The sequence below is a fragment of the Vombatus ursinus genome, unplaced genomic scaffold (genome assembly GCF_900497805.2).
Source record: "Vombatus ursinus unplaced genomic scaffold, bare-nosed wombat genome assembly UNPS02014832.1, whole genome shotgun sequence".
NCBI classification, from domain to species: domain Eukaryota; kingdom Metazoa; phylum Chordata; class Mammalia; order Diprotodontia; family Vombatidae; genus Vombatus; species Vombatus ursinus.
In genome coordinates this window covers 65,162,519-65,177,798 of record NW_020954610.1, presented here as the reverse complement: position 1 = coordinate 65,177,798, position 15,280 = coordinate 65,162,519, and the positions used below count along the sequence as shown (strand labels likewise).

Here is a 15,280-nt window from a genome sequence, read left to right as displayed (position 1 = left end):
TAGCCTCACTGGGTCTTACTTTGCTCATCTCTAAAATGAAAGGTTGGAGAATCCCTTGCAGCTCCAAATTTATGATCTTAGGATCTTCCATGCCTAAAATGGACTTTTCTTCTCCCTTTTCCTAGTCTCCATGTACACCCTCCTTCTTGAAGTTGTCCTTGATTCCCTCTTTCTTTTATTTTTTAAAATTTATTAATTAATTTATTTTAGTTTTCAACATTCACTTCCATAAGATTTTGAATTCTAAATTTTCTCCGCCTCCGTCCCCTCCCCCCTCTTCAAGACAGCATGCAATCTGATATAGGCTCTACATATACACTCATATTAAACATATTTTCGCATTAGTCATGTAAAGAAGAATTAGAACCAATGGATCCCCCTTTCTTTTGAGACTTCATAAATCTTTCAAGACATTCTCTTTAAACTCTCCTCTGGGCTTAAGCACTTTCTAACTTGTATCATGTGTTTTTGCGGTCTTCCTCTATTAGATGTAAGCTCCTTGAAGGTTGACTTATTATCTTTTATATGTATACCGAGAACTAAGCACAGTGCCTGGAATGTGTCTCCCTACCTCCCTTTCTTAACCCTTTTCTCCCTCCCATCCTTCCCCCTTTTCCCTCTCCTTTCTCTCTCTCTCCCTCCCTCCCTCTCTGTCTCTGTCTCTCTGTCTCTCTCTCTGTGTCTCTCTGTCTCTCTGTCTCTCTCTCTCTCTCTCCCTCCCTGCCTCTCCCCCATAGATCATCTTCTTCTTGAAGGAACTATGTCCTACATAATTTTTTATCTTCTATCCCTAGTACCTAGTGCAGTACCTTGATTGTTGAAGTTACTGAACTGAATTCTGATGACTCTTTTATGAATCTTAGCCAGTTTATTAATTTTATACTTCAAAAGATCTTTGATTTCATTGGTCTGGGTACTTCTGCCTCTGACACAGTTCACAATGCCCCCATGTCTTAGTTGACAGTATATCTGACTATTTTCATGAATTGCCATGACCCCAAAATCTATTACCTGGTGGTCAGCCATCTGCTGATGAGCCTCTCTGAACAACAGATGCAGAGTTCATTGGCATGCCTTTAGTCAAAATCTTTCCATCTTGAGAATAGGCCCTGCCAGGTCTTGGACTCTGCTGGCATGGTCTTTGAAAACCCAGGGTCACCTCTATGGTATAAAGAACCACAGGGGTAGGACTTTAACAGAGCAGCTTAGCTACAGCTTTAATCTTCAAAAAATTGTTGACCTCTTTTGTTTTTTACATCACCACCATTCCCAAATAAATGCATCTCTTTGTAACAAACATTTTAAAAAGAAAGAAATGACAGTTCAGTACCACCAACCAACATATTGCCTGAGTTTGACAATGCATACTTCCCTTTCGTACCCATTGTCCCTGATATCTGCAAAGAGCAAAGAGAGTTTTCTTAACTCTTCTTCAGAGACAAATTTCTTTAGCCAAATCTCTAAAAAAAAAAAAGGGCAGATGCAAATCAGACTCATCACTCCAATAAGTACTCAAGTAATACCATAAATAATGGAAGGACTGCTTTCTAATCTCTCTCTTAATGGAATGCATTGTAAGATTTTATTAATTGTGGTACATGGCTCATTTTGTTTTGCTTTATTTTTAAATAACATAACATTACATTGAAATCACAGACTCATCCTCCCCCTATTCTCCCCAGTGCTAAAAAAGCAATAGCACCCTCATTGCATTCAGCTTCCAATCCACTGATACCTCTCCAGGGGAGTGCTGAAGATAGTTCAAACAGCGCTTGACAATTAGAACTTTCAGTTTTGAGCAATGATACCTTAGATATCAGAAAATGCTACAAATCAGGGCTTGATTTATTATTATGTTGATTTCTAGACTTAAGAAAGTGATGCATAAAATGTTAATAATGTAAATTGAAACTTAACCAGTGAGCTGATTGTCAAACCTTTATCAGTACACTGCTGCCTTCAGGTCTTTTTTCTTGAGTAATACATTCTTAGCTTGTCTTTATCTATTATATTATTGTTGTTCAGTCATGTCCAACTTATCGTGACTCCATTTGGGGTTTTCTTGGCAAAGATACTGGAGTGGTGTGCCATTTCCTTCTCCAGTGCATTTTACAGATGAGGAACTGAGCTAAATTGGGTTAAGTCACTTGCCCAGTGACACACAGTTAGTAAGTGTGTGAAGCTGGATTTGAAGTCCTGACTCCAGACCCAGAGCTCTATCCGTTGTGGCACCTTGCTGTCCTATCTATCATATACTTGTATACTTTTGGTCCTGGAGCCTTCTCATCTTAGCCTTATCCATATCAAGTGTCATCTTTCTCAACAGACTTCTCTGTTTATCAATGTCACCTTAATTCTTATTCTTCTCTTTCATAGTTAAAATGGTGATCCTACTGTATTCTGCCCTAATGAGATTAGGGAGTGTTTGGAGTATTGGTATAGGTCCAAAGGCTACGGTTGTAGGAAGACTGGAGAAAAACTGAAGTGCCTTCAGAGGAGAGTGACCAGAAGGCTAAGAGCATTTGAGGCGGGGTCACATAAGGATCAGTTAAAAGAACTAAGGCAATTTTTAGCCAGGAGAAAAGAATATGTAGAAGGGACGCACAAAGTATTTTAAATATTTGGTGGGCTTTCATATAGAAGTGGAACTGGTTCTGTTTGGTCCCAAAATCCAGAACCAGTAATAGTGAGTGGGGTTTGCAGAGAAGCATATGTTGGCTCCATATAAGGAAAAACTTTCTGACAATTAGAGCTGTTCCCAAAATGGAATGGGCAGCCTTTGGGGGTCACAAGTCGTTCCATCACTGGAGTTCTTGCAAGTACAGGCTGGATAAAAACTTACCAGGGATATCATAGAGGGGATTATTGTTAAGCTGTGCTATGGACAAGATGGGCTTGGTCCAAGGTCCCTTGGGACTGATATTATATTATATGATCATTATATGAACTCATTTGAGTTATTGAGTTATTAAGGACAGTCTTCATAAATTCACCCTCTTCTTCATCATGAAATAAGTCATTGACAGAGCTTTTAAATAAAATCAGAGCTGGTAATAATTCTAGCTTCCCAGTGAATGTGTTTCCCTATTTTGATCCTGAGCTATTCAGCACCAGCCTTGGATGAGACCCTTTGACCTCATTTACTTGATAATATAGAGAAAGATACCAGTAGGCTACAGATTGACTTGGAAAACTACAAATTAGCATTATATATTTTATTGTATTTTGATTTACTTTGTTAAACGTTTCCAAATTACATTTTAATTGGTTTGGGCTGCAATCTTTTTGTAGAGCATGTGATCAGCAAGTTTGACACCTCTGACCTAAATCACACTTACCAACTGTAGAGCTGAGAATTTCTTATGGGCAAGATAAAGGGTAGAATAAAAGCTCTTTATTTAATTTATCCTTGCATTTTGTCATGGGTGTGGTGGTATGTGTCTAAAGTACTCCTGGAGGATGCTGAGGCTGGTGGATCACTTCAGCTCAGGAGCTCTGAGCTGCAGTAGGGTGGAAGTCAATCAGTGTCTTCATTAAGTCCAGCACCAATATGGGAAGCCCCCAAGATGGTGGTGGGTAGTGGTAGAGAGGGAAGGCACTAGGCTGCCCAAGGATTACAATTGATCCAGCTCAGAAATGGAGCAAGTCAAAGCTTCCGTGCTTATTAGCAGTGGGATTGACCCATGAGTGGCTACTGTACTTCCAGCTAGAGAAAAATAGAGAGACCTACGGTGGAAAACAAAACAAAATAAAAACATGACAATAAAATATTTCCTTTCATTTTTAGGACTTCTAGGGAAAACTTATTTAATCTCATTTGTTTCTTAGATTTTTCTTCCTACTGGCCCCTTTTTCATGCCCTAAATTTGTTGAAATCTACATTTTCTAAATTAATTTCTCATTATTGTGCTATTTGTTTCTTCTTCCTTTAATTAGGATTATTTATTTATTTAGTGAGGCAATTGGGAGCTAAGTGACTTGCCCAGGGTCACATAGCTAGTGAGTGTTATGTGTCTGAGGCTGGATTTGAACTGAGGTCCTCCTGACTCCAGGGCTGGTGCTCTATCCACTGTGCCACCTAGCTGCCCCTAACTAGGATTTTTAAACTAGTATCTTGTAGTCATTTCCAATAACATTTATGACTACTGTCAAATCCTTAACTAGTTTTTCCCTGAAAGAATTTACTTAAAGTGTCCTCTTTGGTTTAGCACCTTTGTCTTTTAAGAAATTATCCATGGAACATTTTAGAAAAAAATGTTTGATGGTTTCTAGCCTTTCCCAAAAGATGTATAGATAAGAAAAGTTCTACTTTCAAATCTTGAGCCCAAAGAACTTAGGTGAGTTAACCAAAGAATTCCTCCTGTATCTTAGAATGACAAGATTACAGATTTAGAGCTGGAAAAAGACCTTGAAGGTTCCAAACTCATCATTTTCCAGATGGGGAAATTAAGAGTTAGAGAGGTGACCATAAATAATAGGACATTAAAATTAAGAGATATTAAGAGTCAGAGAAGTAAATTTCCTAAGATCATGAGACAGTACATTGAGAGCCAGTATGTAAACCCTGCAGCCTTTGATTTCAAATCCAATATAGGAAGGCTTCTCTTCTGCAGTTCAGATCTGGCCTCAGAAACTTACTAGTTGTGTGATCCTTGGCAAGCCACTTAACCCTATTTGCCTCAGTTTCCTCATCTGTAGAATAAGCTGGAGAAGGAAATGGCAAACCATTCCAATATTTCTGCCAAGAAAATCCCAAATAGGGTCATGAAAAGTCAGACACAACTATAAATGACTGAAAAACAACAGTACTCTTTCTCCTGTACCATGTTAAATCCTGGTTTAGAAATTAGCAATAAGTTTCTAAATCTTTCTTTTCTCTTTCCTTTTAACCCAGACATCTGTGCTTTTTTGGCATCAGATAACATGCCTGTTTTCCTAGAAGCATTTAGGTGGTGTAGTGGTTAAAAAGTGTTGCGCTTGGAATCAGGAAGATATGAGTTCAGCTATGAACCTCAGATACTTGCTAGGTCAATGACCCTGGGTAAATCACTTAACCTTTGTCTGCCTCAGTTTCCAAAACTATAAAATGGGGATAATAAGATCACCTACTTCCTAGGGTTGTTGTGAAGATAAAACTAAATAATATTTATAAACCTCTTAACACGGTGCCTGGAACACAGTAAGTGTTTAATAAATGCTTATTTTCATTCTTAGTATAAAAGATGACTATATATATATATATATATATATATATATATATAATTTCCCCTTTTCCCCCCTATGTGCCATGCCCCTTTCAGAGCCTGGTATAATGGTCACATGTTCTACCTATAGCATAGCAGTTATTCGTGTTAAATTATAACTGTCTGTTTCTCTACTAAAGTCCCAAGTTTCTTCTCCAGACTTTCCTCTTCATTATTGTTCAGACATTTCAGATAATCAGGAGTTTTTTCTTGTGTTTCCTACCTTCCCCTGTTTAACCATCAGAAGCTTTCAATTCTGTTCTCAAACTTAGCTCACTCCCCAGTACACTGTCTAGCTAGAATCAATGCATACTTCATGCACTGTTTGACTATTTTGAGCAAGAGGTGAGGAAGCTCCCTTGGGATTTTCCTCAGAAGTCATGTCAGTTATGGAGATGTCAAAAAATTTATAAGCAAAAAGAAACAGTAAAGTTCCAGAGTTGACACTTGGAATAAGAAAATCCTGGTGTTCAATGATGGGGTTAGCGTGTGGCAGATGATGGTCAGGAAGAAGAAATGTTACAAAGAGAAACTGGTGTTATGTCTGTGGGTGAAGTGTAACACCAGGGGATTGGATGGACCAGAGAAAACTTTCATTAATTGAAAGAAATGACAGTTACTTACCCCAGAGTGTCCTCCAATGCTATAAGTAGAATGACTTTTTAACAGAGTTTTAGGACAAGGCTTTTCTGTCCTGGAAATCAAGTTGTCTGGATTCAGTTTCAGTCAAAGGCAATCCACCCGTGGAGCAACATGCTTCTTCCTTAGTTTTTTGTCCCAAGAAAGTTCAAGGTTTTTTAACTTATCCCCACCTGACTTTCTGAGTCCTAGAATACAGAATCAAGTCACCTTTTGGAATAAGTACTTAGCTTGTGATACAGATCAACAGGTAGGGTAAAGTAGGATTGCTTGGAAAGGTTCATTAATGAAATAAGATTTATTAAGCACCTACTATAAGCAAAGCATATTGCTGGGTGCTGGGGAGACAAAGACGAAATGGAAAGAGTCTTGCCTTCAAGGAACTCACATTCCATGGGAATATACGATGTATACTGAAAGAAAATGAGATGAAATATATGCAAATGATTTAGAGGTAGACAGTATTAGCAACTGAGGGGATGCAGAAAGACTTTGTCTACAAGAAGGCATCTGATCTGAGCCTTGAAGGAAGGTAAAAATTCCAAAAGGTAGAGATGAGGAGATATAGAGCAATGATATAATGTTGTGTGCAACACCCCCAGCTAGTGGATAGAGTGCCCAGCCTGAAGTCAAGAAGACTCATCTTTCCGAGTTCAAATCTGACCTCAGACACTTCCTAGATGTGTGACTTTGGGCAAGTCACTTAACCCAGTTTGCCTCAGTTTCTTCATCTGTAAAGTGAGCTGGAGAAGGAAATGACAAACCACTCCAGTATCTTTGCCAAGAAAACCCCCAATGGGGTTACAAAGAGTCAGATACGACTGAAACAACAACAAAAATAGAACACCCCTCCCCACCTCTTCTCTGGAAAAAAATCCAAAAGGCCATATTTGTGACTCTTCCATGAGCAACCATAATAGAAAAATAAAGAAAGTCAATTTGGTGGCAGACAGCCCAGGTACTGAAACTCCTCAGGACATGCACCTACACAAGATCACAGTATAGGCATGATGCCACTATTCATTTTGCCATTAAGTACAGAATGTGCAGTTACTGTAACAGCTTCTATGCTTAAGGCACTTCTTGCCTCACAGAGATAGGTAGCATCCCCTGAGCCACATAACATCCATTCTTTACAAAGCCAGGAAGTGCTGTTTTGTTCACTTCTGAAAACACTCTAAAGATTAAATTATGAATGTCCTTGACAAACTCTTTTAAAAATACTTTTCCAAAGTTTCACTGAAGAAATGACTGCATCTCAAATATGCTGGGTACCTTGGACCTGTGCTGTTAAAAGTTGCTAATGCAACAGGGAAGGTTGGGGCTTGAGACACTCACCTCCCCTCTCCTCCTTCTTCCCTCCCTTCCCCACCAGGTTCTCTAAGTAAGACTTAGTGAATAGGGAGTTTAGGAGTCATTATACTAGCTCACAGCCACATAATGCTTTGACATTCACAAAGTACTTCCTAGGACAACCCTGAGAAGGGGAAAGTGCCAATGTTAATAATAAAAAAGAATAGCTAACATTTGCATTGCAATGGAAGGTTTGTAAAGGATTTTGCATACATTATCTCATTTTTTCCTCACAACAAGCCTAAGAGGCAGCTGCTATTATTATCTCCATTTTACAGATGAGGAAACTGAGGTTTGTAGGAGGTTAAGTGACTTGCCCAGGGTCATGTGTCTAGTTGGTATTTGAGGTAGGATTCAAACTTGGACTTTTCTGACTTCAAGTCTAGTGCTCTATGTAACTGCATGGCACCAGCCAGCTGCTATAAGGGATTCTGTTTTCATTGCCATTTTGGAGAAGAGGAAAGTAAAATTCAGAGAGGTCAGAGGATTTACACAAGGTCACACAGAGCCAGACTTGAATTCAAGTTGAATGTTTCCATGGTCAGCACCCTTTTCACTGCACCGTTCTATCTTTCTGTACATGAGGTTGCTGATGTTTTCATTCAGTCCTAATTTAGTGGGGGGAAAGCCTAATGCTGGTTTACAACAGGAACTACTAGATTTTATCCTAATAATAATAAAGTCTTGTCTCCCTGAATCTTCAGCTACTCCTCCTCAGGTATAATACAGGTGGCACAATTTGTATATAGCCATAAAGAAAATGGAGGACACCACCTAAATGCTTCTAGGAAAACAGGCATGCTATCTGATGCCAAAAAAGTACAGATGTCTGGGTTAAATGCCCAGTTGGCATTATACTGGGTCTTTTTATCTTTAGCAACATGATAATTTTGTAGGTGGAAGGTAGGTGGTGCAATGGATAGAAAACTGGGCCTTGATTCAGGATGTTTTCTCTTTCTGAGTTCAAATCTGGCCTCAGATTAGCCTCAGACTGGTCTCTGACTAGCTGTGTGATCCCAGACAAGTCATTTAAGCCTGTTTGCCTCAGTTTCTTCATCTGTAAAATGAGCTGGAGAAGAGCATGGCAAACCACTCCAGTATCTTTGCCAAGAAAACCCCAAATGGAGTCGCAAAGAATTGAACATGACTGAACAACAACAAATTTTGTAGCCAGAGAGATTTCTCCCTGGCCAGGAAAGTCTCTTGATTTCAAAATCCCATTAACATATGCTGAGGAAGGATCCTGAAAATATTATCTGAATAAAAAAGATCATATGTTATAATATTGGAGGAACCCATCTAATGAGAGTTGAGTTCATTAAATGTCATCCCTCTTCAGCAAGGGCTTAAAAGGAGTGAAAACTATGAGAAAAATATGTGCACACAAATAATCAATCATAGCCTAATGTGTTATGGTCTCAAAAATTAAAAAGAAAGTGTTTTCCAGTAATCTTTTATTTAAGTTGAATTTCCTACACATTCTGTCATTTGCACTCATATACAAATGACTATTTTTTATGCAGAGACTCACTTTAATTCACCCATGTTTTTAATTTTTAAATTATTTTGCTCTTCTCTTCCACCTAACCAGACACTGAAAGATGCCAGCGAAAATGCCCGCAAGGACTTCCACCGAGAGGCTGAATTACTGACCAATCTCCAGCATGAGCACATCGTGAAATTCTATGGTGTCTGTGTGGAAGGGGATCCTCTTATTATGGTCTTTGAATATATGAAGCATGGAGATCTCAACAAATATCTCAGGTACAGTTGCTGGGCTAGAGGGAGAGCTGTGTGCCCATCAAAGTAGAAAGCCAGGGAAGTTTCTGCCTCTTATGAATCTAGGAATGGAATACCACTAATATTTCACTTCAAATTCAGCTAAACAAGCATTCATTAAGCATCTCCTGTATGCAAAGCAACACACTAAATAACAGATACGCAAAGTTTAAAAGAAAACAGATCCTCGCTTCAAGGAGCTGTGAGAAATAATTGTTTCTCTCTTGTATTAATAACTGATTATTGTATTAGGACCAAGGGTTTTTTCCCTTTCCTACTTCCTTATCCAGAAATTAATTAGTGTGGGAAATCTCTCTTCAAGATTTACCCAGGCCAAGATCTAATCCGATAGTAAAAGAAATTCTAAGTTTTTAGATAATAGGTACATTCCTGCTCATTGTGTTTGCTCAGACAGGCCTGGGAAAATGTGGATCCTCCCTTTTGTCAGACAAGTGATATGGAATTGATAAGTTTCTTTGGCCAAGATTTGGGTGATCCAAGTCCTGAACTCCAAGATCCTTATTGTAATATAGCCCAGCTTCTCATTTTAATATTAATTTTCTCATTAATTTTTAACCAATCAGAGTTAATAACCTGCTCTTCCAAGGGCATATAAACTGTGAGCACACTGCCATGAGGTGCCTTTGGTCTGAGAAAGATGGCCAAATGACCATCCTTTTATTAACAAACACGCTGACATTATTAATAAGATGATTAAATTACCCAAGAAACTATGTCTCTCAAACCTTTTAACAACCACAGAGCTTGCATTCTACTAGAGAGATAAAACAGGTATGCCAATATGTAAATAACATAAGTACAATAAAAGTGATCAGAAGTCTATACCACTGTCTGGAGCAGGCTTCAGAGCTTGCCTGTATAACCTGCTTTGGATCAGATATTGTACTCCCGAGGTGGGTCAGATTTCCACTGAGGGAAAGGAAATCAACTATCTTAGCACATGGTCCTTTTCTATAATTAACCCAGCATAATGAAACATTCAACATTTTATTCTGAGAGGAGGTACTCAAAGCAAGGAAAAGGAAATTTGTGGTGGGTCTAAAATAAAATAAGAGATAGAAAATGGTTATTGTTTTGATTCCTCACTGTAATAACTATCAGCTATCTAAGCAAGAAGAAAATTGCAGGGAACTGAGTTTGATAAGAAAGAAGTTCATGATCAGCCTGGTAGGAATTTGCTTAAATATTTCTGTCTTACTGTTACTGTGACCTAAGGTGAGTCATTTGACCCTCAGAATCTTTGTTTCCTGAAGTGTTCTTACTAGATGACTTTTAAAACTCTATCCCCCCTCCCCCACTTCTACTTTCTGCAAAATTGGAGCAGTTATTGCTCATGATCTATTGCTTTTTGTGAATTTTTCCCCTTTTTTGTCCAGAGTAGAGGCAGCATGGTATAGTGTAAAGAGTGTTGGGCTTGGAACAAACACTTGGATTTAAAACTTTCTTACTTCTCTTACTTATTAGATGTGTCCAGAATATAAGATATGAAGCTTCTAGCAATTAAAAAAAAATCTTTAAGTTAATGGTGTGTCTAGAATGCTCTTCTACCCAGCATCTGAGCTGGCATCAAAGGGCACAATTTAGTACATTCAAGCAAGGGAGGACCCAGAAAATCTGTAGTTTAAATGGGGATAGGAAAAGGACCTATCATTTCATTGGTATAAGGGGACTCCTAGATATGAACACAAGTTGGCACCCTTTTCTGCAATGTAGTCTTAGAGAGTGGCAGGGAGCCCTTAGAGGTAAGGAACTTGCCCAGAATCACAAAGCCAGCATGTATATGAGACTGGACTGGAACCTAGGTCTGCCTGTCTCCACTAGCTAAAACAGGACTTCCTCTTGAAACCAGTTTAGTATTCACTATACCATGTTGCTTCGCACACAGTGTAGCTAAATATATGAAAGAATGCTGGAAGGGGAGAGGGTTATTGGTGTTTGTCAAAACATCATTGCTTGGACTGCCTAGACACCTTCTTACAATACTTTATTCAATGGATGATCCATTTCAGTTGTTAAGCCCCTCTTCCTTACCATGCCTTGGGTCAATAATGTATATAAAAGTTTAGTCAAGAAAATATTTGGTGAAGTTCGCAGTGAGTAGTTGGTTTGTGGTATAATGAGTTTTCCTTCTAAAGATTGATTTTGTTTTACTTACAATTACTGAAATAGCAAAAAAAAAAATCACATAGTTTAAATATTATCATCCTGTTCTATCAGCCATCACTTGGTGCATGGAGGAGAAGATGAATCATGTGGAACTCTTCCCCTTTCCACACAACTGACCCTGGTTACCTACCCCTGTTGTTTGAAGGCTTGGTATTCCACCCTCTTCTTTGTGCCCCATGCTACCCTCCTTAATTAAGATAGTTCTTTTCCTGTCTTGCTACCATAATGCATCAAATGGCTGGGGTTAGAGGTTTAAATGTGCTCTGGATGGGCTCATATTATCTACCTGGAGGCATCTCAACACCTTTTTTTTCCCTTCCCTTGTTCAGGCACCCTCCCATCAACTTCCCATCCAAGTTCAAGAAGGAGCAGGTAGGCACCTGATCTGGTGTCTCATATAGGGCATGTAGCAACTAGTAACCTCCTCTGCTTGATTTGAGAATCTGCCCAATTCTTCGGGGCAGGATATTATTTATTGCTGCAAAAGAGTCAGGTTCTCATGCTAGGTAGTGTTTGGCAAAAGCAGCTGCATAATACCACGCATGATGGAACCCTAATTCCCCGGTTCCCTATTTGCTGCCTTCTTTGTGCTCTTAGGTGTTATTAGACATTTTTTTTTCTGGTTAGAGGGGTAAAAAATAGATGGGGCTCTTATGAATGGGCCAAGGTTAGTTGTAAGTGTTCTTCAATCCCAGAGGATTGGCTTGTTATGGCCACAGTGCTGACCATTCCCTTCCCAAGCAAGATGGAACCCACTTCAATCCTTCCCTATCTCCCACAGCCAGGTTCATTGAATGTTAGAGCTGGAAGGAACCTTGGAGATCTCCTAGTCCAACTCCATTTTACAATGGAGGAATCAGCTTTGGAAACAATCAGGTGACTTAGCCAAGCTCACACAGTTAAGAGCAGAGCTGGGTTTTGAACCTGAGGTTTCTCTTCAAATCAGTGCTCTTTTCAAGGTTCCCTTCTTATATTCCTAAGAAGATAGCTTTCTCTGAACAAGATTCTAAAATTCCCTTTTCCTGGCAAGCACTGCAGAGTAGCCCAAGGGGTCAGAGCAGAGCAGTCTGGTGTGGACTTTGTTAGGAATGTATTTAGATAACACATCTTCCTCTTACCATAAGGAGTTCACTTTACTGCTAGAGTGGCATGCCAGGACTACTCCTGAGAAAGAGGGGGCTTAAAATCATTCCAGAAAGAAGGGGGGGCAAATGACATTAACCAGATGGGAACCTACTGAGAATGATGTCTACCAATTGAGAGAATATATAAGAATTTGAAGGGCCACGAGCTCTCTAATGTCAAGATGTTACCTGACATAAAATAAGAGTGGTGAATCTTTTTACCCAGCTGTGTTGACTGTTTGTTGTGTCTCTGTATTCAGAGTTCAAGCTGGAAGGGACTATATGCACATATACATATGTGTATATATATATATATATATATATATAATCTAGACTAATCCTCTTGTTTTATTGATGAAACAGAAGCCCAGGTTCGTTAAGGGATCTTATTTGTTGTTGTTTAGTCATTTCAGTCTTGTCTGAGCCTTTATGACCCCATTTGAGATTTTCTTGACAAAGATACTGGAGTGGTTTGCCATTTCCTTCTCCAGATCATTTTACAGATGAGGAAGCTAAGGCAAACAGGGTTAAGTGACTTGCCCAGGGTCACACAGTTAGAAAGTGTCTGAGGCCAGATTTGAATTCAGAAAGATGAGTCTTCCCGACTCAGGGTTGAGTTCTATCCACTGTACTGCCTGGCTGCCCTTTAAGGAGTTGCCCAAGGTCATACATGGAGTAAGAATCAGAGAAAGGATTGCAGCCTAGGTCCTCTGACTTCAAGTCCTGTGGGTTTTCCATTATACTAGAGATTGAATGAAATTAGGGTCACAGATTAATGATTGGACAAGATCCCAACAGTCATCCAGTCAATCTGGCTCTCTCATTTTACAGAGGAAAAAAAAAATACCTGAGGCTCAGGGGAATTAAGAGCCTTGCATAAAGTCACTCAAGTATTAAGTATTCCCAGCAGGATTTGATCCCATGTCCTCTGACTCTTGAGCAGTTATGTTCTTTCCATTGTATCATGCTGCTTCCTAGTGCCTTTCCTCTGAGATTATCTTCATTTATCCCGTGCATATCTCATCTGTACCTAGTTGTTTGCATGTTCTCTCCCCATTACCCTGTGAGTTCCCTGAGAACAGGGACTGATTTTTTTTGGTTTGTTTTACCTTCGTATCTCTTGGACTTAACATGCTACCTGACACATAGTAAGCACTCAATAAATGATTGTTGACTTGAGATGAGATAATAATCTTCTGTAAGGGAAATAAATTTAAGGTGCATAAATGGTATACTTTACTTTATAAGCTGAATCATTGCTTAGCCTCATTTTTCTCGTAAGAAGAATGAGGGAGTTGGCCTTGATGGGGCCTACCATCCTTTGCAGCCTTAGATCTGTGCCCCTGTTGCTATGCCGACTTGCTCATTTGGATTTTCCCAGTTTGGGTCTGCCTTTCCTCCCTTCAGTACGTTAGCAAGTTTGGATAAGTGCTTTTCTATTTGAAGGTCAGTCTGAGGACCACTGACCTCTTCTAATGACTGAGAGCCTCCTCTCTCCTCCCCAACCCTCCTCGCTGTGCTGTGTGGAGGTTTAGACTTGATTAACTTTTAATGAAGGGGAAAGGTCAGGCCCTTTAGTGGGCTTCACAGTCCTCTTAGCAGACTATATTCCAGTATAAGGGAAAAAAAAAAGAAAACCTATCATTATCTGAGCTTTCATCTCTTCTTCCTTCCTTCACTTTTTTTTAAATAGACCTTTGTTCAATAAACCTTTCTCTCAGATAGTAGAGTCAAGTTAACAAGAATTTATTAAGCTTGAGCTTTCATCTCTTCTTCCTTTCTTTATTTTTTAAACAGACCTTTGTTCAATAAACCTTTCTCTCAGCTAGTACAGTCAAATCAACAAGCATTTATTAAGCACCTGCTGTGTGCCCAGCACTGTGCTAAGAGCTGGAAAAAGTAAAAGACAGCCCCTGAGCTCAAGGATCCCACAGTCTAATGGGGGAGATGACATTCCAACAACTATATGTAACCAAGACATAGAGTGAATAATTGGAAATAATCTTAGATTATTACTAGGATTAAAGATTGGGAAAGGCTTCTTGTAGGAGCTGAGACTTAGCTTAAGTCTTGACTGAAGCCAGGAAGTGGAGAAGAGGAGGGAGGGAGTTCCAGGTATTGGGAGATTGTGGGGGCAGCTAGTGAAAATGCCGACAGTCCAGAGATGGAGTGTCTTGTTTGTGTGAGAAACAGCCAGGAGACTGAATCCAAGGATGATGGCGTCCATGACAGAAAAAAAGGATGGTAGAAAAAGGGATGGTTTGGCGGGGAAGGATGATGCTTATGGTTGTTGCTTCCCTTCCTGACCTATTTATTTCTTTACCTCTTACAGTCTGGTTTTTGACTCAGCTGAAACTACTAACTCTAATGTCATTGACAATATTATTAATACTGTAACATATTAATAGTCAGAAGGGGCTGGTGGTGGAACACCACTCACATAAAGCACAAAACTACTTTCTCCTCTCTCCTCAGGGACAAAATGGGGCAGTGGATAGAACTGGTTGTAGGGGCTGTCCAAATGTTGGTGTTGGAATTTTTTTTTGAATGATGTCAAGAAGCTAACAGCGATTTGTAGTACCTGAAGTAGTGTGAACTCTGTCTGGAATGAAGGTTGACAGCAGATTATGAAGTGCCTTGAATGCCCAACTGAGAAGATTCTTTTTCATTTAATTTGAGAGGCAATAGGGAACAATTGAAGCTGAGAAAGAGAAAGAGAGACAGACAGACAGACAGAGAGAGAGAGACAGAGACAGAGAGACAGAGAGAGAGACAGAGAGACAGAGAGAGACATACAGAGACGGACAGAGACAGAGAGAAGGACAGAGACAGACAGAGACAGAGACAGACAGACAGACATAGAGAAAGAGACAGAGAAGGACAGGCAGACAGAGACAGAGAGACAGATACTTAGAGACAGAGAGACAGAAAAAGACAGAGACAGAGACAGACAGA

At 39.5% G+C, this 15,280-nt stretch overlaps 1 protein-coding gene across 1 annotated transcript in view; it reads left to right on the top strand.

Moving 5' to 3' along the window:
* LOC114025658 (BDNF/NT-3 growth factors receptor-like) overlaps positions 1 to 15,280 on the top strand; it is a 412,069-nt gene that overhangs the window by 313,777 nt on the left and 83,012 nt on the right. The window contains exon 14 of the mRNA XM_027839133.1: positions 8,827 to 8,999. Coding sequence (XP_027694934.1) covers positions 8,827 to 8,999 — 173 coding nt within the window. The remainder of the gene's footprint in view (positions 1 to 8,826; positions 9,000 to 15,280) is intronic.